The 22,603-nt window shown below is 44.6% G+C and overlaps 1 protein-coding gene across 1 annotated transcript in view; it reads left to right on the forward strand.

The window, feature by feature from the left end:
• LOC120025368 (calretinin-like) overlaps positions 1 to 11,382 on the forward strand; it is a 13,744-nt gene extending 2,362 nt beyond the window's left edge. The window contains exons 2-11 of the mRNA XM_038969911.1: positions 5,436 to 5,520; positions 5,847 to 5,913; positions 6,117 to 6,197; positions 7,032 to 7,088; positions 7,254 to 7,331; positions 7,430 to 7,485; positions 7,593 to 7,632; positions 8,047 to 8,100; positions 10,040 to 10,111; positions 11,244 to 11,382. Of these exons, the coding sequence (XP_038825839.1) occupies positions 5,436 to 5,520; positions 5,847 to 5,913; positions 6,117 to 6,197; positions 7,032 to 7,088; positions 7,254 to 7,331; positions 7,430 to 7,485; positions 7,593 to 7,632; positions 8,047 to 8,100; positions 10,040 to 10,111; positions 11,244 to 11,360 (707 nt within the window). The 3' untranslated portion in view covers positions 11,361 to 11,382. The remainder of the gene's footprint in view (positions 1 to 5,435; positions 5,521 to 5,846; positions 5,914 to 6,116; positions 6,198 to 7,031; positions 7,089 to 7,253; positions 7,332 to 7,429; positions 7,486 to 7,592; positions 7,633 to 8,046; positions 8,101 to 10,039; positions 10,112 to 11,243) is intronic.
• The last annotated feature ends 11,221 nt before the right edge of the window (positions 11,383 to 22,603 follow it).

Consider the following 22,603-nt stretch of genomic DNA (forward strand, 5'->3'; position numbering starts at 1 on the left):
AGAATCCTAGATTTTATTTTTCGGCCACTGTCAATGACACGTTTCAGATTTAAAACTTCAGATGATTCACTCTTAGGACAGGCCTTGTATGGTGTGTGCGTGTGTGTTATGGTTTGTGCAGAATGTGTCTGTGTGTGGACTAGAGAATAGGCCTATGATATTTGGGAAGCGCATGCATTATTCCACTCTTCACACCAAATATTATTACATGCAAGGAAACAAGATCTATGTCTAACATAACTGGAAAATGTATGAACAGGTCCAAGCCTTTTGGGGCCCTATACGAGATTTGGTTAGGGGCCTACCACCTCGCTGGTAAAATATTTTAGTGGCTCCCCACTTGACCATGGAAATATTTATACATTTTTAAAGTTCATTTCCTGTAATTCCACACATTTTGCCATAGGGCATAGAGAACATTTTGCCGTTTTAAAGCAAGTTTTCTGCAATTGTACACATTTTGCCATAGGGCGAAAAGAAACTATAGCAAATGTCTAACTAATTTCATGCAATTTTATTTGTGAGTGAGAGTGGCAAAAATCAGTGGGGGCCCCCTAAAGGGCAGGGCCCTTGCGCACGTGCCCTTTGTTCCCGTTCGGTAATTTATTTATTATTACTACAAATTTAGATAGCAGGGTAGACTAATTTACCAATCTAAAAATGCGTAGCTTCGTGGGCTAATTGAGTGCTGTCAGTGACTGACATAACAAGAGGAAAATTGCTGATGCACAACCACATTTCGAAATTGCGCTTTGTGTATTCTGCTGTTCAAATTCTCAACAGTAAGAATGAGTTCCTTTTTGGGTCAGGGGCCCCCTAGCGGCCAGGGGACGTAGACAAACCGCCTATGTCGCTTATGCCCAAGTCCGGCCCTGTGTAAAGACATGGGCATAATTCACACTAAATCCTCACATTGGGAAGAGCAATTAGGATTATTTGTGATGGGGTCTGCCCATATCTAGCATAATATCCATGTCTCTGGTGAAACTTCTTTACACAGTTAAACAGCCAACTCACCCACTTCCCTCCCACACAGTACAGGAATATGTTTAGTTGTGCTTCTGTGAAGTGATGACATGTTGATATAGAGAGGAGACAGCCCTCAGTCCCTCTATCTGATGGGCTGATTTATTTACATACACAAAGCTTTGTGTTTCTGCAGTGATTTGCTTACATCTCAAAGACCAGCCGAGCCGATGCACAGATGGTGATATACCTATCAAATACAACACACAAAGTTAAAAGTTTTACATTGAAAGTTTTATTAGTAGTATGGGATACGTATTGTATACATCGTCCAACGAAATGCTTACTTGCAGGTTCCTTCTCGACAATGCAACAACAATAAAAAACAGTAAAAAAATAAGAATAAAAAGAAAAAGTGAGCCTGTTGGTATTAGACCACATGCTTCGTAACAGTCTGCCTGAAGGTAAGGGAGAGAACAGCTCGTGGCGGGGGTGTGTGGGGTCCATGATGATGCAGAGTGCCTTCCTCATGCACAGTTTCAAGTAGACGTCCTGGATGGGTGGAAGCATGGTCCCAGTGATGTACTCGGCCGTCTTCACCACGCGCTGGAGGGCTTTGCGGTCGTGGACGGAGCAATTCCCATACCAGGCCGTGAATCAACTGTTCAGGACGCTCTTGATGGTTCAGCAGCGGTAGTATTTGGAGCAACATGCCAAATTTCTTCAGCTGCCTTAGGAAGTAGAGGTGCTGTTGCACCCTTTTGACAAGAGTGGTGGTGTTGTTGGTCCAAGAAAAGTCCTCTGTGACGTGGATGCTGAGGAACTTAAAACTAGTGACTCTCTCTACTGTAGTCCCGTTGATGTGGATCAGGGCATGTTCCCTCCTCTGCTTCCTGAAGTCAACAGTCAACTCCTTTGTTTTGCTGACATTGAGGGAAAGGTTGTTGTCATGATGTCACCACAATGCCAGTTCACTTATCGCCTCTCTATAGGTGAACTAGTCATTGTTGGTTATCAGGCCTACAACTATCGTGTTGTCAGCAAACTTGCTGTACACCATGCGTAGCCAGTCACATGCCTGTCATGTTTGTGAATGTTGCTACAGAATATCTAGTGCCCCAATAAACATCTACCTGACCCCCCACTGTCAATCACCCAGGCACAAAGCCATTCCACTGTGAATATGTTGCTAATGCCTTCTGAGCTGCAGGCAATTCCTGTTTTTAAATAGCATTCTGTGGCAACATTACCAGAGAATTTCCACACTTCCCATTCGTAAATGCCACCCTGATCTGCCTAAAGTCTCCAGATGCGGGCAGTGCTTTGGTCATGTGAATAATGCAGAACCCCTACCTTCTCCCAACACTGAGCTAAACTACAAGAATGTTAGAGCGGGTCCTTTCTTCTGCCCTCTCTTTACCCCCTCTCTCTCTATTGCTGCATCTCCTAGCTATCTCTTCCCATTCTCTCTCTCTGTTTCTCCTTTTCTATCTGCCTGTAGGGTGTGTGTGTGATGTGTGTTTCTCCCGTGTGTGTTTGATGGCCTCTGAGTGTTTCTCTCATCTCCCCGATGGGGGAACTCACAGAGCACAGACCTGGGGGAACTCACAGAGTACAAACCGTTAGAGATCTGATCGGCCAAAACAATTAGGAGCTTGTTATATTTTCAATCAGCCTTAAATATCTACAGCATGTGGGTTGCCCCTACAGTGTGCGCACACACACACGCACACGCACACACACACACACACACACACACACACACACACACACACACACACACACACACACACACACACTTATTGTCACGCCCTGACCTTAGTTATCTTTGTTTTCTTTATTATTTTGGTTAGGTCAGGGTGTGACATGGGGGATGTATGTGTTTTGTCTTGTCTAGGGGTTTTGTATGTTTATGGGGTGTTTACTAGTCTAGGTGTTTGTATGTCTATGGTTGCCTAGATTGGTTCTCAATTAGAGGCAGCTGTTTATCGTTGTCTCTGATTGGGAACCATATTTAGGCAGCCATATTCCGTTGGGTATTTCGTGGGTTATTGTCTATATGTAAGTTGCCTGTGTCTGCACTTGTTTAATATATAGCTTCACGTTCGTTTGTTGTTTTGCATAGTTTGTTTAAGTGTTCTTCATTTCGTTAAATAAATAGAAGAATGTATTCTTATCACGCTGCGCCTTGGTCCTCCTTTCTTCATCCAAACGACGAACGCGACAGAATAACCCACCACAACCGGACCAAGCAGCGTGAAAGGAAGGAACAGCGCTTTGTGGAGCAATGGACTTGGGAGGAAATTCTGGACGGCAAGGGACCCTGGGTACAGGCTGGTGTGTATCGCCGCCCCAAAGCTGAGCTGGAGGCAGCGAAAGCGGAGAGGCGGTGGTATGAGGAGGCTGCACGAAAGCGCGGCTGGAAGCCAGAGAGGCAGCCCCAAAAATTTCTTGGGGGGTGGCACACGGGGAGTGTGGCTAAGCCAGTCAGGAGCTGCCAGAGCCGCCCGCCAGTCAGGAGATGCCAGAGCCGCCGGCCAGTCAGGAGCTGCCAGAGCCGCCGGCCAGTCAGGAGCTGCCAGAGCCGCCCGCCAGTCAGGAGCTGCCAGAGCCGCCCGCCAGTCAGGAGCTGCCAGAGCCGCCGGCCAGTCAGGAGCTGCCAGAGCCGCCCGCCAGTCAGGAGCTGCCAGAGCCGCCCGTCAGTCCGGAGCCGCCTTTCAGTCCGGAGCCGCCTTTCAGTCCGGAGCTGCCCTTCAGTCCGGAGCTGCCTTTCAGTCCGGAGCTGCCCCTCAGTCCGGAGCTGCCCCTCAGTCCGGAGCTGCCCCTCAGTCCGGGGCTGCCCGTCAGTCCGGAGCTGCCCTTCAGTCCGGAGCTGCCTTTCAGTCCGGAGCTACCCCTCAGTCCTGAGCTGCCCCTCAGTCCGGAGCTGCCCGTCAGTCCGGAGCTGTCCGGAGCTGCCCGTCAGTCCGGAGCTGCCCGTCAGTCCGGAGCTACCACTCAGTCCGGAGCTGCCCCTCTGTCCAGTGGCGCCCTCTACGATGGTCTTCATTCCGGGACTCGCTGCAAGGGTCCCCTCTCCAGAGGCGCCACCAAAGCGGGTAATGACTATGGTGGAGTGGGGTCCACGTCCCGCACCCGAGCCGCCGCCGTAAGAAGGCCCACCCGGACCCTCCCCTTCTGTGCCAGAGTCTGCACCTTTGGGGGGGGGGGGGGGGGGGGGGGGGGTTACTGTCACGCCCTGACCTTAGTTATCTTTGTTTTCTTTATTATTTTGGTTAGGTCAGGGTGTGACATGGGGATGTCACACCCAACGGGGATGTATGTGTTTTGTCTTCTCTAGGGGTTTTGTATGTTTATGGGGTGTTTACTAGTCTAGGTGTTTGTATGTCTATGGTTGCCTAGATTGGTTCTCAATTAGAGGCAGCTGTTTATCGTTGTCTCTGATTGGGAACCATATTTAGGCAGCCATATTCCATTGGGTATTTCGTGGGTTATTGTCTATATGTAAGTTGCCTGTGTCTGCACTTGTTTAATATATAGCTTCACGTTCGTTTGTTGTTTTGCATAGTTTGTTTAAGTGTTCTTCGTTTCGTTAAATAAATAGAAGAATGTATTCTTATCACGCTGCGCCTTGGTCCTCCTCTCTTCATCCAAACGACGAACGTGACACTTATCAAGTAATCTCTTTCCCCTCTCCATAATTTTCTTCCCCGTGAATTCAGCTATCATTTTATTCCTATGGTGCTATGACACAATAAGTCACATTAAGCCCCTGCCCTTTCAGATCCCTCCCTCCGACCTACCCTCCCTTTCTCTCCTCCTCCCTCTATCTCATCCCCATCAGATACTGGGCCTGATGGTTTTGCTGGGATATCAGACTAATCCTAGTAAGGACCAGGGAGCTCAGCAGTGTGTGTGTGTGTTGGATATAAATATGTGACTCAATGTTATGCTACTGTACTCCTGTGGGAGCCGTGTTGGCCAGATGGACAATATCGTGTGAATGTAGCATTAGGCTAGATAATGAGAGTGTTTTTGTCAACATGTTTCCATATTGTTTAGAGTATGCAAACAGTCATGGTGGTGCTATACAACACTTGAATCTCTGGACTCCTTGTGGACTCGTTGTTCTGGACTTTCATTGAGGTACTTGTTGAGCAAAGGGCTTAAAAAATGCCTCCATATTGAACCCTGTTTTTTTTTACAGTAATGAAACACACACTACATACCAGGGTTCTATCTCAATTCACATCAGCTGTATTGGAGAAGAAGGTCCAAGGTCCCTCCCCTTACTTTTTTCTCCAATAGGATTTGCGAAGGAGGTGAGGAGAGAGGATGCGAGGAATCAAGGAAAGATTAATTGAGAAAGTGCCATTTAACTATTATGTTTTCCACAGGTTCAAAAGTCAATGTAATCCCCATCTCACTGATCCCAGGAATGACCTTTAACCCTTGGGTATGTTCTACAGGAAATGGCTACATCGAGGGAAAGGAGCTGGAGAACTTCTTCCGGCAGCTAGAGACTGCGCGGAGAGGAACAGGCGTGGTGAGTGGGTTTCAATACTTTGAAAATGCACCCTTCCTTCCTTCCTGCCTTAAAGTGAGTGACTGACTCCATCCTAGTCGAGGCAACCTTAAACATTGTATTTAAATGAGAAAATGGTCCACTTTACTTGACTGTCATCATCCATGGTGTATTCAGGCTTCTAGATAGGCTGATAGACTGGATAATGACAATTTGATATAATATGCTGTAACAACTCATCATCACAGAGAGTCGTTAGGTAGGAAGTCTCTGTTTTATCTGTTTTTGATTTATTCTGTGTGTGTTTGTGTGTGTGTGTTTGTCTATTCAAGGATCCCACACATGCTGCCTTTAGAGAGAAAATGAAGGAATTCATGATGAAATTTGACAAGAATGCAGACGGAAGAATCGAGATGTCAGAAGTAAGACCATACTGTACACAAGCACATTCAAACTCCTCTGTTGAAATGTCTGCTGACTTTTTATGTTTACCTCTGATCTGCATAGATGTTCTTTGTTTTGTACACAGTGTTATTGTTGAAATCCGCTTTAATATTGAGTTAGTAGCCAAGTGTAATAATCCTCTCTCTATATATTTTCTCTCTCTCTCCCTCTTTCTCTCCAGTTAGCTCAGATTCTGCCCACAGAGGAGAATTTCCTGCTTTGTTTCAGAACATTTGTGGGATCCAGTGCAGAATTCATGGCGGTAAGTTGTGTCTGTCTGTCTGTCTGTGTGTGTGTGTGTGTGTGTGTGTGTGTGTGTGTGTGTGTGTGTGTGTGTGTGTGTGTAAGCCCATTGCACTGTACAGTATATCAATCACTAAAGATGGCTCCTGCTATCATTGCTCTCCGATACAGATAACTTTTTGGTGTATTGCTAAGTCTGATCACTTCGTCCCATACACAAAAACCAACACAAAAACACATCCATCCACACACACAGAATCAATCCCAAGAGAGCTTAGAAATATCAGGGAAACAGGCATCTTCTTGTCTAAAGTGTTTTATATCTAGAAATAACTAGAGAGAGAAAGAGAGAGCGAGAGGGGGGCTCCTTTTAACTGTTCTCTGTTGGTGGAGACACGCAAAGTAAGGAGAAGAGAGGATAGACAGAAGGAAGGAGTTTTGAAGTGGTCCAGTGTGCTGGCTACCCTGTGTTAAAAGTGGAGGGGGGAGGGGAACACAGAAGCTATTCTCAGACTGCCATACATTATGGATGGGTTGCAGGCTTACTGCAGGAGAGTGGGGGGTGGGGGGGTGGGAGGGGGGGTTGATGTAGTTTGGGCATCCATCTTTGATAAGGTTTCGCTCTAGACACGGGACAGCTGGTAGATTAAAACACAAATTATATATTTTTCTGTCTCACTCTCATCCTCTTCTATCTCCGTCTGTCTACATTCTCTCTACCGATTATGGCATCATGACTTTTCCACTTGTTGTTAAAGTAAAGAGGGTTTTAAGGCTTTAGAGTTCTTAATCTCTGTGTTTAAATGCATGTGTACTGTGTGGTAATGAAATGTTAAAAATGCTCTGTCTACAGGCATGGCGAAGGTATGACACTGATCGCAGTGGATACATCGAAGCCAATGAACTGAAGGTAAACAAATGTGTCAAAGTTTTAAACATTCATAACCTTCAGTAGTCAGTTTCCAAGGACTTGTGCTTGTTGTCAGAGGAGGACCCCTGAGCACTCATCCTTAAACTTTAATTTTGGGTCACTGAGCCAGTTACCAGTGGGGTAACGAGGATCTGTCTTCCTCAGGGTTTCCTGTCAGATCTTCTGAAGAAGGCCAACAGACACTACGATGACAAGAAACTCAACGAGTACACACAGACAATCGTGAGTGTGACACACATACTGTACATGTGTACACAAACACACAGGTTTAACACCGTGTAGTAATGTTACGCCACTCACTGTTGCTTTTCACTCTCCAGCTGAAGATGTTTGATCTGAATGGTGATGGGAAACTGGGCCTGTCTGAAATGGCCAGGTGAGTCTATGTGTGTCTTGTTCACTGAGAGACTCTCTGTGTTATACTTGAATCCATTTTGAAGTAAAGAATCTGAATGTGAACGATTTTCTTTTATCTCATTTAAGGCTGCTGCCGGTTCAGGAAAATTTCTTGCTCAAGTTCGAGGTGAGACCTGACCCACACACCCCACCCCACCCCACACACAAAATCCTTTAGGAATTGGGGCAATGTATTCATTTGTGAAAGAGTCGGTCACTATGTGAATTAAAGCAGTCTTGACTATAACCCTAAGGTAAAGGTCGACAGATCTATGGTACAATTCAGCTTCATTGCATTCACTTTAAGAGGATTAAACTGTTTATCACAGGAGACGTTTACTGAGTCTGCACCTGGCTAGACTGCACCTGGCTAACTTAAACCAGTTAGACTCCAGTTTGTGAGGAACAGACGCAGGCATTCCCAGGGTGCTACAACTCAATATTAGGAAGGTGTTCCTAATGTTTGGTAAACTCAGTGTATATATATCATGTACAATACATATTATAATTTTCACCTTCACTGTCTTTCCCATCTCTCCAGGGATGCAAGCTTTCAGCAGAGCAGTTCAACATAATATTCACCTTCTATGACAAGGTAAAAGAGCACAGTAGACATATTTGCTGGGAGGGTGTGTGGGTGGAGAGATTGTTTGTATCCCTGTCACTCAAGCTACAAGCTCCATGCAAATGGTCACTTGCACAGGTAAATACTCCAGACACACCTGCGTCTGTATCATTTATTTTGTTAGTGTTACCTTGGTAACCTTCCCAGTAGCGGTGCGTGGGTTAAATGAAGGGGGAAGCCAATCCAGAAAAAAAAGCACATATTACAACCTATGTGTTGTGATAACTGTGTTGTTTGCTCTATAACCTGTTAGTTCATATGCCTTGACACCGTGATATATAGGCCTAATGCCGAGACAATAAGAAGACACAGTGGCAGAATACATTCAACCACACATTTGTTTCATTACAAAACCGGAGAGCAACATCTGTCCACAGAACATATTGAATGTAACAGTTACATGACCTACAGCATGGTCAAGCAAGGTATTGTTTCCGACATTTTTGGACTACTAAACAACTATTGATTTAGAACCACAGAGAGTTATTGCAAGTTACAAAGAAAACAGGAGCTGCCTGTCAATGTTACTGATTTATGTGTGTGTTTGTGTGTGTGTGTGTGTGTGTGTCTGTGTGTGTGTGTGTGTGTGTGTGTGTGTGTGTGTGTGTGTGTGTGTGTGTGTGTGTGTGTGTGTGTGTGTGTGTGTGTGTGTGTGTGTGTGTGTGTGTGTGTGCAAGTAGAAAAAACATGTTGACTCAACCTACTTGTAGAGAAATGCCAATGCCATCCTCCTCTCTTTCATGTTGCCTAAACATGAAGTACACACTTTTAGTTTTTGTTGTCCTAGGCTATCTTGCTAAAATACTTGCTCGCTAGCTTCCTTTCATAGACAACGATACACCAGGCCAGCTAGTTAACATTAGCATACTACACTCTTTGAAAGAAATATGCTATCTAGAACCTAAAAGGGTTCTTCGGCTATCCCCATAGGAGAACCCTTTGAAGAAACATTTTTGGTTCCAGGTAGAACCTATTAGGGTTCTCTTGTGGGGACAGCCGAAGAACCCTTCTGGAACCCTTTTTTCTAAGAGTGTACATTTAGCTACATGTTGAACTTCCATCCTCTCAGGCCAGGGGCACAATGCATGAATTTATGGATGGATCAGAATCACCATTATAATCATTGGCCAGTATGGAGAATTAAGTAAAACCACAAGTCCAAATCCCTAATTTAGGAAAGGGCTGAATACAACGAGATGCAACAATTCAAGTTTTTTTCTGTCATTAATGACATTTGGCTTTGGCTTGTGATGTGATTGGTCTGAAGCCAAATCCAAACTGGCTTCCCTTGACACTTTTTTTTATGGTGAGCTAGCACCATTCACAGCTGAGCTCACTCAGTTTAGCTCAAAGCTGATTGACAATTATTTTATGTATTTTTTATCAAGGGAGGCCAAATGCTCGCTGGCTTCCCTTGAATTCAATGCTATGGGCGGCCACAATGTCATACTCTTTCTGACCAGACAGCATCAGATAGATACTCTACCCATACTGAGACACAGAGGGGAGCTGTTTGGTTCGCTCGGATGCTTTCTCCGGTGAGATATATTCATTTCAGCCTCTTGTGAATTGAAGGAAATTTATGAAACACAGAGCGACGAAATATGTATTTTTTTCTTGGTCAACTTTTTGGGGAAGCCTGGCTTCCCTTGGCATCCATGAATACATGCCACTGAACCTTCCACAAATAAAAAACAGTACAGTAGGAAAGACAGGTGTACAGTACAGGAGTCTCATACTAATGCCTTTGTAATGACTGAATTGGCAGTTGGTCTGTGAATGATTGATCTTGCCTGTGTATACTCTGAGTGGGAGGATATCTGAGTGTTTGATTGTTCTTTTAATGAGAATATGATATGAGATGCCTGGCCCCTTTCTGCTGTTTCACTGTTTTTCACTGTTTCACTAGGATGGAAACGGTTACATCGATGAGCAGGAGCTGGACGCACTGCTGAAGGACCTACATGACAAGAACAAAATGGTAAAGAACAAGAGACTTCACTTATTTACTAACTCATCTTTTGATTAGTTGATTGGTTGATTATGTCATACTGCACCTGGAGTGTTTACAAGATCAGAATGATTGGCAGAACATTGTGGTCTTGTACAGGTTATGGTCTTCTGAGTTTTTGTTGGATCAGGATGTGGTGTTGCATTGACTGTTAGGGCCATACCCAGCAAACAGGGGACGTCCTGAGGATATTTGGCGACTTTCCCATTAGGTCCCTTAAAGGTTTAGGCACAACGTTATCCCACTGACGTTCTGAGAATGTTCTAGTTCCCAGGATGTCACTGAGGACCATGTCAGGACCATTTTAGTACATTCTCAGGACTTTCATTTTACTAGTCCTTAGGACGTCGAATGATGGGCCCAAGGGAACATTCTCTGTGGGACCGTTTTATAGTTCCCGGCTTGACTTGGGGATGTTTTATAAACTTGATTTGAAACTTGATTTTTAGGATGTTCTTGGTCCCCTGAAGGTCACCTGAACGTTCTAGTTCCCGGTTTGTCCCCGGGATGTCCCTAAGGACGTTTTTAGCATGTTCTTGGGACGTTGTGTCATGGCCCCCTGGAGGTTTTGTCTAGTTCCCAGTTTGTCCCGGGGATGTCCCCGAGGACGTTTTTAGGACATTCTTGGGACGTTGTGTCATGAAATAAGTAAATCCCTTGCATTGCCAAAATACAAACAGCTGTGACTGGATCAGTGGTTTACCAATCAGGGCCTTGATAGGCTTGACAACAGTAACAAGAGGTGATGTGTAATGAAACTAGGGTGTGCGTGTGCCCTGGGCAGATTTTTTTTTTGGGGGGGGGGGGTAGGAAATGTTTCTTTGCGACCGGGAACTAGGCAAAAACCTTTAGGGGACCATGACCCAAAATCCCAAGAAAGTTTTTAAAAAAGTCCTTAGGACGTCCCTGGGACCAACCGGGAACTAGACAAAACCTCCAAGCGACCATGAGACAACGTCCTGACGACTTCAGGCGACCATTTTGTGAAGTCCTGGGGACGTCCTAATGGCTCATTATTGTTTACAGGGTAGACACCATAGTTAATGATATCATTGGTTGAGGCACTAGCACTCACGTCTGTTTCTCTCCCTGTTTGCTGTAGGAGTTGGACTCGACTGGTCTGGTGGGCTATAAGAAGAGCATCATGGCTCTGTCCGACGCGGGGAAGCTCTACCGCACCGAGCTCGAGATCGTCCTCTGCCGCGACTCCACACTGTGATCTTTCATCTCTGACCCCTGACAACCCCTCACTGCCCCCATCCTGGCATTACTAGGTGCATGTATGCCCCCCTCCTCCGCTCCAACATCTGTAGAGTGAAAGTGAATGTCCACTTGAAGGTATAAGCAAGACCCTCAGCCTAACTGCCCCACTCTGTTTAACTACCTGTCCCTTACTATGCCCCACCTCACCTCCCCCCTTATCGCAGCGTGGCGCGACCTGATGATGTCATCAGCGTCTGCAGCTTTTTTGTTCTTTTTTTTTTTTACATGCAATTCTATAGTGAGTTAACCAATACATATGGAAATAATAGAAGGACTATTTATTTGAATGCATATACATTTTGCCTGAATGTCCTTTATACTGTACTCCCTAAGCCTACTCTTTGTTTTTTTTACAGTTTGCCTGTAAATCTCTCTTTCTCTCCCTTTTTCTATTTACCTCCAATCTCAATGCCCCCTCCCTCACTATTCGTTTCAGTCTGTTGCCTTGTTTTTGAATTGGGTTTAGGCTCGTACTGTTTTAGTGGAGAAATTATTGAGAGCATCAATAAATATAGCTGATGATCACTTATGTCTCTGCCTTACTCCCAACCACAAGGCCAAACTGTCTCTATCCAAACCATGGGATCTCAGTCTGCTATACTTCTATATCAGCCTATACATCTCTATAAATGCCTAGTTAAAGACTTAATCTTGGCCAGGCAAGGGAGAGCTATTTTTCTTTGCCAGCATAATGTGTTTCCTGTGAAGATAGAAGTTCCAATACAGATGTTGGGAGCAGGCGCATTATCTCCCTGAGCACTCCACTCTCGCTGTTCTAATCTCCCGTTGAAAGCCAGCTTGATGGAGGGAGCCTGCACACTCCATTTTTCATAGATGAGAACTTTCAGAGGTACTTATCTGTCTCTATGGCACACTACAAACACTGAGTGGGTCAAGGCTGGAGGAGATGAGTGACCGAGGGGAGGGATATGAGTGGAGTTAAACAGCCATTCTCCAACACCTGCTAGTAGACTAGTCCTACCATAACAGCCTAACAAACCTTTGAAATCACAAAGGAATTGAAATTCTCAATAAGTTTGTTTACTTACTGTATCACTACAAGAAAAACTCCTGATGTTTTTTTGCCTCAGGAGATCCATCTGAGCCTTTGAGCCTCACTACTTACATGCACATCCCGAATTTGCAGACAGAGCAATTTAGGGCACTCCAGTTGGTGGACACATTTCCCTGTGTAATATATACAGTATATATATGGAAATGTCCAGAGTCCTGAAAGAGAATGACAAATATGCACCAGGCTTGTTTTTGGTCTTTAAAGGTTTAAAAGAACAACACCACACAACACAGTAATCATTACACTAATTTTATGTACAAGCTTTTGGAGCCGTCCACATTTTTCACTGTATGGAGAGGTCTGGACACCCCTGGTTTAGTACCAAATGGAATAGTCTGACTTCTATCAATTAATCATCCGCACTTTCATCTTTAATTAAACTCGCTCTAGTTTTCTTAAAGCACAAAAAAACACCAAACCACGCACTTACGCACGTACACACACACACACACACTACTTTGATCCCCAAGCAGCCAACTGCTGACAACAGTACAGGAGAAATAGAGTCTGCTCTGATTCCCTCCCCCACCTTGGTTCCTCACTCAGAATGAAAAAGGGAAGAGATGGAAGCGAGAGATGGGGGAAAGACAAGCTGCTAAGATTGGGGTCCATATTTAGCTATTCTCCCCTGAGTAGAATTGCTATTGCTTTAAACAAAAGGGATAGGTGCACACACGCGCACACACACACACACACACACACACACACACACACACACACACACACACACACACACACACACACACACACACACACACACACACACACACACACACACACACACACACACACACACACACACACACACACACGTGGAGAGGTGCATGCAGCTAGAAACAATATTAGGAACAAACAAACAGATGTTAATAACAGAAAACGTCAGATGCTCCTCTGTCTCAAACACACCAAAACAGCTTCAGCTGAGTCAGAGGATGAGGCAAGGTTGCAGCCTCGGTGCACAAACACATTTAAGAGTTATCGGCACACGAAGTAGAAAAGTTTGGTCTTTTTAGAAATGAGTTTGGGCTTATAAAGTCTGCTGTCTTTTTGGTCCAGTACATATACAGACACAGCCACGCATGCACGCACACGCACACACACACACCACTAAGTGTTGTTGGACAGCTCTGCGGTGGCTGGATAAGGCAAACAGTTGTAAAGCTTTTTAGGAATTTTCTCAGTGAGTCATGGACATGGCCGGAGCAGAGAGGGGAACAGATGCTGTCAAATCCATGATGGGTTTTGGAACACAGGCCTCTCCTGCTCAGCACAGTCCCAATGTGCCACTAATCCCTGATTTCTGAAATGGTGGCAAAAGAAAAAACACTCGTTGGATTTTCCCTCCATTGTTTCTGTCTCTAATCCATTTATTCAGCAGAGAAATTAATCTCCATCATTTCTGAAAATGAGTGAGACTAAGAGAGTCAAAGATACTAACACACACACACACACACACACACACACACACACACACACACACACACACACACACACACACACACACACACACACACACACACACACACACACACACACACACACACACACACACACACACACACACACACAAGGATGCATGATTTTTCACAACTGTCAGTACCAATAGTAGTAATATGTTGTCTTCTTTTGTTGCTTTGCTTATCTATTATTCTTTGGAGTCGTAAATGCTTGTCATTGGCTGTGCTTCCTCTGTGAAAATACATGTATGTGTTTAAATACCCCACTAGCAAGGATACACTGACAGAAACACACCTATAAAAATGTACATACTGTAGCCACAGCCTCTCAATCAACTCTCTTTGTCACACACAAGACTTCCTGCAAAAGAGTGTCCCACTCTCCCTGGACCACTTCTGTGTTTGTGTGCTTACATATGGCTGTCCTTTGATCGTTAATTACAATGTCAGAACTTCTTATTTCCGCGGTAACGTATTTCCACAGCAACGTATTACAGTGTAATTAAACTGGCCTGAATCTCTCCATGGGAAACCCTTCACCTCTGAGTGTGGAGGAACAATGGAGAACTGTTTGTCTGTGTGTGGGTGTGTGTGTGTCGGATGGGGGAAAAACATGATCTGTTATCATTCCCTATAATTACCTTTCCCCTTTTTGACAGCTGCATTCCCTGCAAGCAATTGGCTTTGCACACGTACACACACAAATACACACACACACACACACACACACACACACACACACACACACACACACACACACACACACACACACACACACTGTGGGTTTTATGAAAGCCTGTCTGACATGGTGATCAAGGAAACCCCTAATCAGGGGAGGCTTTCAAATGTCATTCAGCATTACAGTCAGTAACACTTCTCTCTCATCATTTTCTCCTGCTTCTCTCTCTTCTATCCCCTCTCTCTGTCTCTGTCACTCCTCCTCCGTCTCTTCATTTATTGTTTCTTCCTCTCTTCCTCTCATTTCCTCCTTCTCTTTCTCTGTCACTCTGTCCCTCCCTCTTCAATTCTTCTTCCTTCTCTCTCTCTCCATCCTGTCCTGTCATCAGCTTCTCCCCTGACGAACTGCTACAGTAGACCTCCATTCCTGTAACTACTGTGTTTTTCATCCCAGAGCAAATACACCCAGCCACAACATACTTCTAAGCAGTGGTGTAAAGTACTTAAGTACAAATACTTTAAAATACTACTTAAGTCCTTTTTTGGGGGTATCTGTACTTTACTTCACTATTTATATTTTTGACGACTTTTACTTTACTACATTCCTAAAGAAAATAATGTACTTTTTACTCAATACATTTTCCCTGACACCCAAAAGTACTCTTTACATTTCAAATGCTTAGCAGGACTGGAAAATGGTCCAATTCCCGCACTTATCAACAGAACATCCCTGGTCATTCCTACTGCCTCTGATCTGGTCGGACTCACTAAACACACGTGCTTAGTTTGTAAATGATGCCTGAGTGTTGGAGCATGCCACTGGCTATCCGTAAATTTTAAAAACACAAGACAATGGTGCCGTCTGGTTTGCTTAATATAAGGAATTTGAAATTATTTATACTTTTACTTTTGATGCTTAAGTATATTTTCAACCAAATACTTTTAGACTTTTACTCAAGTAGATTTTTACTGGGTGACTTTAACTTTTACTTGAGTCATTTTCTATTAAGGTATCTTTACTTTTACTCAAGTATGACAATTGGGTACTTTCCACCACTGCTTCTAAGTCTTTGATGTTACATGCATAAAAACAGTATGCAAAATTTTGCTTAAATCAAATCAAATTGTATTGGTTGTCTAAACATATTTAGCAGATGTTATTGGGGGTGTAGCGAAATGCTTATGTTCCTAGCTCCAACAGAACAGTAATACCTAACAATACAAAACAATACACGCGAATCAAAACATTTAAAATGAATTAGAACGAGCAATGCCAGAATATAAATATATGTATATGATGGTGTGTATACAGTATACAGTTGAAGTCGGAAGTTTACATACACTTAGTTTGGAGTCATCAAAACTCGTTTTTTAACCACTCCACAAATTTCTTGTTAACAAACTATAGTTTTGGCAAGTTAGGACATCGACTTTGTGCATGACACAAGTAATTTTTCCAACAATTGTTTACAGACAGATTATTTCACTTATAATTCACTGTATCACAATTCCAGTGAGTCAGAAGTTTACATACACTAAATTGACAGTGCCTTTAAACAGCTTGGAAAATTCAAGAAAATTATGTCATGGCTTTAGAAGCTTCTGATAGGCTAATTGACATAATTTGAGTCAATTGGAGGTGTACCTGCGGATGTATTTCAAGGCCTACCTTCAAACGCAGTGTCTCTTTGCTTGACATCATGGGAAAATCAAAAGAAATTAGCCAAGACCTCAGAAAAAAAATTATATACCTCCACAAGTCTGGTTCATCCTTGGGAGCAATTTCCAAAAGTCTGAAGGTACCACGTTCACCTGTACAAACAATAGTACGCAAGTATAAACACCATGGGACCACGCAGCCGTCATACAGCTCAGGAAGGAGACGCGTTCTGTCTCCTCGAGATTAATGTACTTTGGTGTGAAAAGTGCAAATCAATCACAGAACAACAGCATAGGACCTTGTGAAGATACTGGAGGAAACAGGTACAAAAGTATCTATATCTTCAGTAAAACAAGTCCTATATTGACATAACCTGAAAGGCCGCTCAGTATGGAAGAAGTCACTGCTCCAAAACCGCCATTAAAAAGCCAGACTACGGTTTGCAACTACACATGGGGACAAATATCGTACTTTTTGGAGAAATGTCCTCTGGTCTGATGAAACAAAAATAGAACTGTTTGGCCATAATGACCATCGTTATGTTTGGAGGAAAAAGGGGGAGGCTTGCAAGCCGAAGAACACCATCCCAACCGTGAAGCACGGGGGTGGCAGCATCATGTTGTGGGGGTGCTTTGCTGCAGGAGGGACTGGTGCACTTCACAAAATAGATGGCATCATGAGGGAGGAAAATTATGTGGATATATTGAAGCAACATCTCAAGACATCAGTCAGGAAGTTAAAGCTTGGTCGCAAATGTGTCTTCCACATGGACAATGACCCCAAGCATTTTTACATTTTTTATTTTTTATTTCACCTTTATTTAACCAGGTAGGCAAGTTGAGAACAAGTTCTCATTTACAATTGCGACCTGGCCAAGATAAAGCAAAGCAGTTCGACACATACAACAACACAGAGTTACACATGGAGTAAAACAAACATACAGTCAATAATACAGTAGAAAAATAAGTCTATATACAATGTGAACAAATGTGGTGAGATAAGGGAGGTAAAGGCAAAAAAAGAACATGGTGGCGAAGTAAATACAATATAGCAAGTAAAACACTGTAATGGTAGATTTGCAGTGGAAGAATGTGCAAAGTAGAAATAGAAATAATGGGGTGCAAAGGAGCAAAATAAATAAATAAATACAGTAGGGGAAGAGGTAGTTGTTTGGGCTAAATTATAGATGGGCTATGTACAGGTGCAGTAATCTGTGAGCTGCTCTGACAGCTGGTGCTTAAAGCTAGTGAGGGAGATAAGTGTTTCCAGTTTCAGAGATTTTTGTAGTTCGTTCCAGTCATTGGCAGCAGAGAACTGGAAGGAGAGGCGGCCAAAGGAGGAATTGGATTTGGGGGTGACCAGAGAGATATGCTGGAGCGCGTGCTACAGGTGGGTGCTGCTATGGTGACCAGCGAGCTGAGATAAGGGGGAACTTTACCTAGCAGGGTCTTGTAGATGACCTGGAGCCAGTGGGTTTGGCGACGAGTATGAAGCGAGGGCCAGCCAACGAGAGTGTACAGGTCGCAGTGGTGGGTAGTATATGGGGCTTTGGTGACAAAACGGATGGCACTGTGATAGACTGCATCCAATTTATTGAGTAGGGTATTGGAGGCTATTTTGTAAATGACATCGCCGAAGTCGAGGATCGGTAGGATGGTCAGTTTTACGAGGGAATGTTTGGCAGCATGAGTGAAGGATGCTTTGTTGCGAAATAGGAAGCCAATTCTAGATTTAACTTTGGATTGGAGATGTTTGATGTGAGTCTGGAAGGAGAGTTTACAGTCTAACCAGACACCTAGGTATTTGTAGTTGTCCACATATTCTAAGTCAGAACCGTCCAGAGTAGTGATGCTGGACGGGCGGGCAGGTGCAGGCAGCGATCGGTTGAAGAGCATGCATTTAGTTTTACTTGTATTTAAGAGCAGTTGGAGGCCACGGAAGGAGAGTTGTTAGGTATTGAAGCTCGTCTGGAGGGTTGTTAACACAGTGTCCAAAGAAGGGCCAGAAGTATACAGAATGGTGTCGTCTGCGTAGAGGTGGATCAGAGACTCACCAGCAGCAAGAGCAACATCATTGATGTATACAGAGAAGAGAGTCGGCCCAAGAATTGAACTCTGTGGCACCCCCATAGAGACTGCCAGAGGCCCAGACAACAGGCCCTCCGATTTGACACACTGAACTCTATCAGAGAAGTAGTTGGTGAACCAGGCGAGGCAATCATTTGAGAAACCAAGGCTATCGAGTCTGCTGATGAGGATGTGGTGATTGACAGAGTCGAAAGCCTTGGACAGGTCAATGAATACGGCTGCACAGTATTGTTTCTTATCGATGGAGGTTAAGATATCGTTTAGGACCTTGAGCGTGGCTGACGTGCACCCATGACCAGCTCTGAAACCAGATTGCATAGCGGAGAAGGTGCGGTGGGATTCGAAATGGTCGGTAATCTGTTTGTTGACTTGGCTTTCGAAGACCTTAGAAAGGCAGGGTAGGATAGATATAGGTCTGTAGCAGTTTGGGTCAAGAGTGTCCCCCCCTTTGAAGAGGGGGATGACCGCAGCTGCTTTCCAATCTTTGGGAATCTCAGACAACACGAAAGAGATGTTGAACAGGCAAGTAATAGAGGTTGCAACAATTTCAGCAGATAATTTGAGAAAGAAAGGGCCCAGATTGTCTAGCCCGGCTGATTTGTAGGGGTCCAGATTTTGCAGCTCTTTCAGAACATCAGCTGACTGGATTTGGGAGAAGGAGAAATAGGGAAGGCTTGGGCGAGTTGCTGTGGGGGGTACAGTGCTGTTGACCGGGGTAGGGGTAGCCAGGTGGAAAGCATGGCCAGCCGTAGAAAAATGCTTATTGAAATTCTCAATTATAGTGGATTTATCGGTGGTGACAGAGTTTCCTATCCTCAGTGCAGTGGGCAGCTGGGAGGAGGTGTTCTTATTCTCCATGGACTTTACAGTGTCCCAGAACTTTTTTGAGTTTGTGTTGCAGGAAGCACATTTTTGCTTGAAATAGCTAGCCTTGGCTTTTCTAACTGCCTGTGTATATTGGTTTCTAACTTCCCTGAAAAGTTGCATATCACGGGGGCTGTTCGATGCTAATGCAGAACGCCATAGGATGTTTTTGTGTTGGTTAAGGGCAGTCAGGTCTGGAGAGAACCAAGGGCTATATCTGTTCCTGATTCTACATTTCTTGAATGGGGCATGCTTATTTAAGATGGTGAGGAAGGCATTTAAAAAAAATAACCAGGCATCCTGTACTGACGGGATGAGGTCAATATCCTTCCAGGATACCCGGGCCAGGTTGATTAGAAAGGCCTGCTCGCTGAAGTGTTTCAGGGAGCGTTTGACAGTGATGAGTGCAGGTCGTTTGACCTCTGACCCATTACGGATACAGGCAATGAGGCAGTGATCGCTGAGATCTTGGTTGAAAACAGCAGAGGTGTATTTAGAGGGCAAGTTGGTTAGGATGATATCTATGAGGGTGCCCGTGTTTATGGCTTTGGGGTGGTACCTGGTAGGTTCATTGATAATATGTGTGAGATTGAGGGCATCAAGCTTAGATTGTAGGATGGCTGGGGTGTTAAGCATGTCCCAGTTTAGGTCACCTAGCAGCACAAGCTCTGAAGATAGATGGGGGGCAATCAGTTCACATATGGTGTCCAGAGCACAGCTGGGGGCAGAGGGTGGTCTATAGCAGGCGGCAACGGTGAGAGACTTGTTTTTAGAGAGGTGGATTTTTAAAAGTAGAAGTTCAAATTGTTTGGGTACAGACCTGGATAGTGGAACAGAACTCTGCAGGCTATCTCTGCAGTAGATTGCAACACCACCCCCTTTGGCAGTTCTATCTTGTCTGAAAATGTTGTAGTTAGGGATGGAGATTTCAGAGTTTTTGATGGTCTTCCTAAGCCAGGATTCAGACACGGCTAGGACATCCGGGTTGGCAGAGTGTGCTAAAGCAGTGAATAAAACAAACTTAGGGAGGAGGCTTCTAATGTTAACATGCATGAAACCAAGGCTATTACGGTTACAGAAGTCATCAAAAGAGAGCGCCTGGGGAATAGAGGGGAGCTAGGCACTGCAGGGCCTGGATTCACCTCTACATCACCAGAGGAACAGAGGAGTAGTAGGATAAGGGTACGGCTAAAAGCTATGAGAATTGGTCGTCTAGGACATCCGGAACAGAGAGCAGGTTTCTGGGGGCGATAAAATAGCTTCAAGGTATAATGTACAGACAAAGGTATGGTAGGATGTGAATACAGTGGAGGTAAACCTAGGCATTGAGTGATGATGAAAGAGATATTGTCTCTAGAAACATCATTGAAACCAGGTGATGTCATCGCATGTGGGGGTACTTTCAAATTTGTGGCAAAATGGCTTAAGGACAACAAAGTAAAGGTATTGGAGTGGCCATCACAAAGCCCTGACCTCAATCCTATAGAAAATGTGTTGGCAGAACTGAAAAAGTGTGTGCGAGCAAGGAGGCCTACAAACCTGACTCAGTTACACCAGCTCTGTCAGGAGGAATGGGCCAAAATTCACCCAACTTATTGTGGGAAGCTTGTGGAAGGTTCCCTGAAACATTTGACCCAAGTTAAACAATTTAAAGGCAATGCTACCAAATATTAATTGAGTGTATGTAAACTTCTGACCCACTGGGAATGTGATGAAAGAAAGAAAAGCTGAAATAAACATTCTTATTATTCTGACATTTGACATTCTTAAAATAAAGTGGTGAGCCTAACTGACTTAAGATAAGGAATGTTTACTAGGATTAAATGTCAGGAATTGTGAAAAACTGAGTTTAAATGTATTTGGCTAAGGTGTATGTAAACTTCCGACTTCAACTGTACATTATGGAAAGTATATCAATAGAAAAGCTGTGTACAGCAGTAGTTATATAGGATGAGGCTTGACTAGAATACAGTATGTACTGTACATAGGAAGTGTTTAAAACAATATGTAAACATTATTAAAGTGACCAGTGTTCCATGACTATGTACACAAGGCAGCAGTCTGTAAGGTGCAGGGTTGAGTACCGGGTGGTAGCCGGCTAGTAACAGTGACTAAAGTTCAAGGCAGGGTACTGGGCGGAGGCCGGCTAATGGTTATTATTTAACAGTCTGATGGTCTGGATATGGAAGCTGTTTTTCTGTCTTTCGGTCCCAGCTTTGATGCACCTGTATTGTCTCCGCCTTCTAGATGGTAACAGGCTGAACAGGCCGTTGCTCGGGTGGCTGAGGTCCTTGATAACCTTCTTGGCCTTCCTGTGACACCGGGTGCTTCAGATGTCCTGGAGGGCAGGCAGTGTGCCCCTGGTGATGCATTGGGCTGACCACACCACCCTCTGGGGAGCCCTGGGGTTGTGGACGGTGCAGTTGCCGTACCAGGTGGTGATACATCCCAACAGGATGCTCTCAATGGTGCATCTGTTGAAGAGTGTCTTAGGGGGCAATCCGAATTTCTTCAGCCTCCTGGGGGAACAGGGAGTACAGGAGTGGGCTGAGCACGCACCCTTGTGGGGCCCCTGTGTTGAGAATCAGTGGAGGTGTTATTGCCCACCTTCACCACCTGGGGTCGGCCCGTCAGGAAGTTCAGGACCCAGCTACACAGGGCGGGGTTCAGACCCAGGGACTCAAGCTTAGTGATGAGCTTGGAGGTCACTATGGTGTTGAAGGCTGAGCTGTAGTCATTGACCAGCATTCTTACATAGGTATTCCTCTTGTCCTGATGGGATAGGGCAGTGTGCAGTGCGATTGCGATTGTGTCATCCGTGGATCTGTTGGGGCAGTATGCAAATTGTAGTGGGTCTAGGGTATCGTGTAAAGTGGAGGTGATATGATCCTAAACTAGCCTCTCAAAGCACTTCATGATGACAGAAGTGAGTGCTATGGGGCAATAGTCATTTAGTTCAGTTACCTTCGCTTTCTTGGGCACAGAAACAATGGTGGACATCTTGAAGCAAGCGGGGACAATAGACTGGGATAGGGAGAGATTGCATATGTCCGTAAATACTCCAGCCAGCTGGTCTGCACATGCTCTGAGGACGTGGATAGGGATGCCGTCTGGGCCGGCAGCCTTACGAGGTTTAACACGCTTTAATGTCTTACTCACGTCGGGCATGGAAAACTAGAGCTCACAGTCCTTGAGTCTTCCTCGAAGCGGGCGAAGAAAGTGTTTAGCTTGTCTGGGAGCAAGGCGTCGGCGACGTGGCTGGTTTTCCCTTTATAATCTGTGATTGTCTGGAGTCCCTGACACATACGTATCATGTCTGAGCCGAGACATATGTAATGTAAACAGGACAGTACAATTGTGCATAAATATTAATCATGG

The sequence above is a fragment of the Salvelinus namaycush genome, chromosome 30 (assembly GCF_016432855.1).
Source record: "Salvelinus namaycush isolate Seneca chromosome 30, SaNama_1.0, whole genome shotgun sequence".
Classification (NCBI taxonomy): Eukaryota; Metazoa; Chordata; class Actinopteri; order Salmoniformes; family Salmonidae; genus Salvelinus; species Salvelinus namaycush.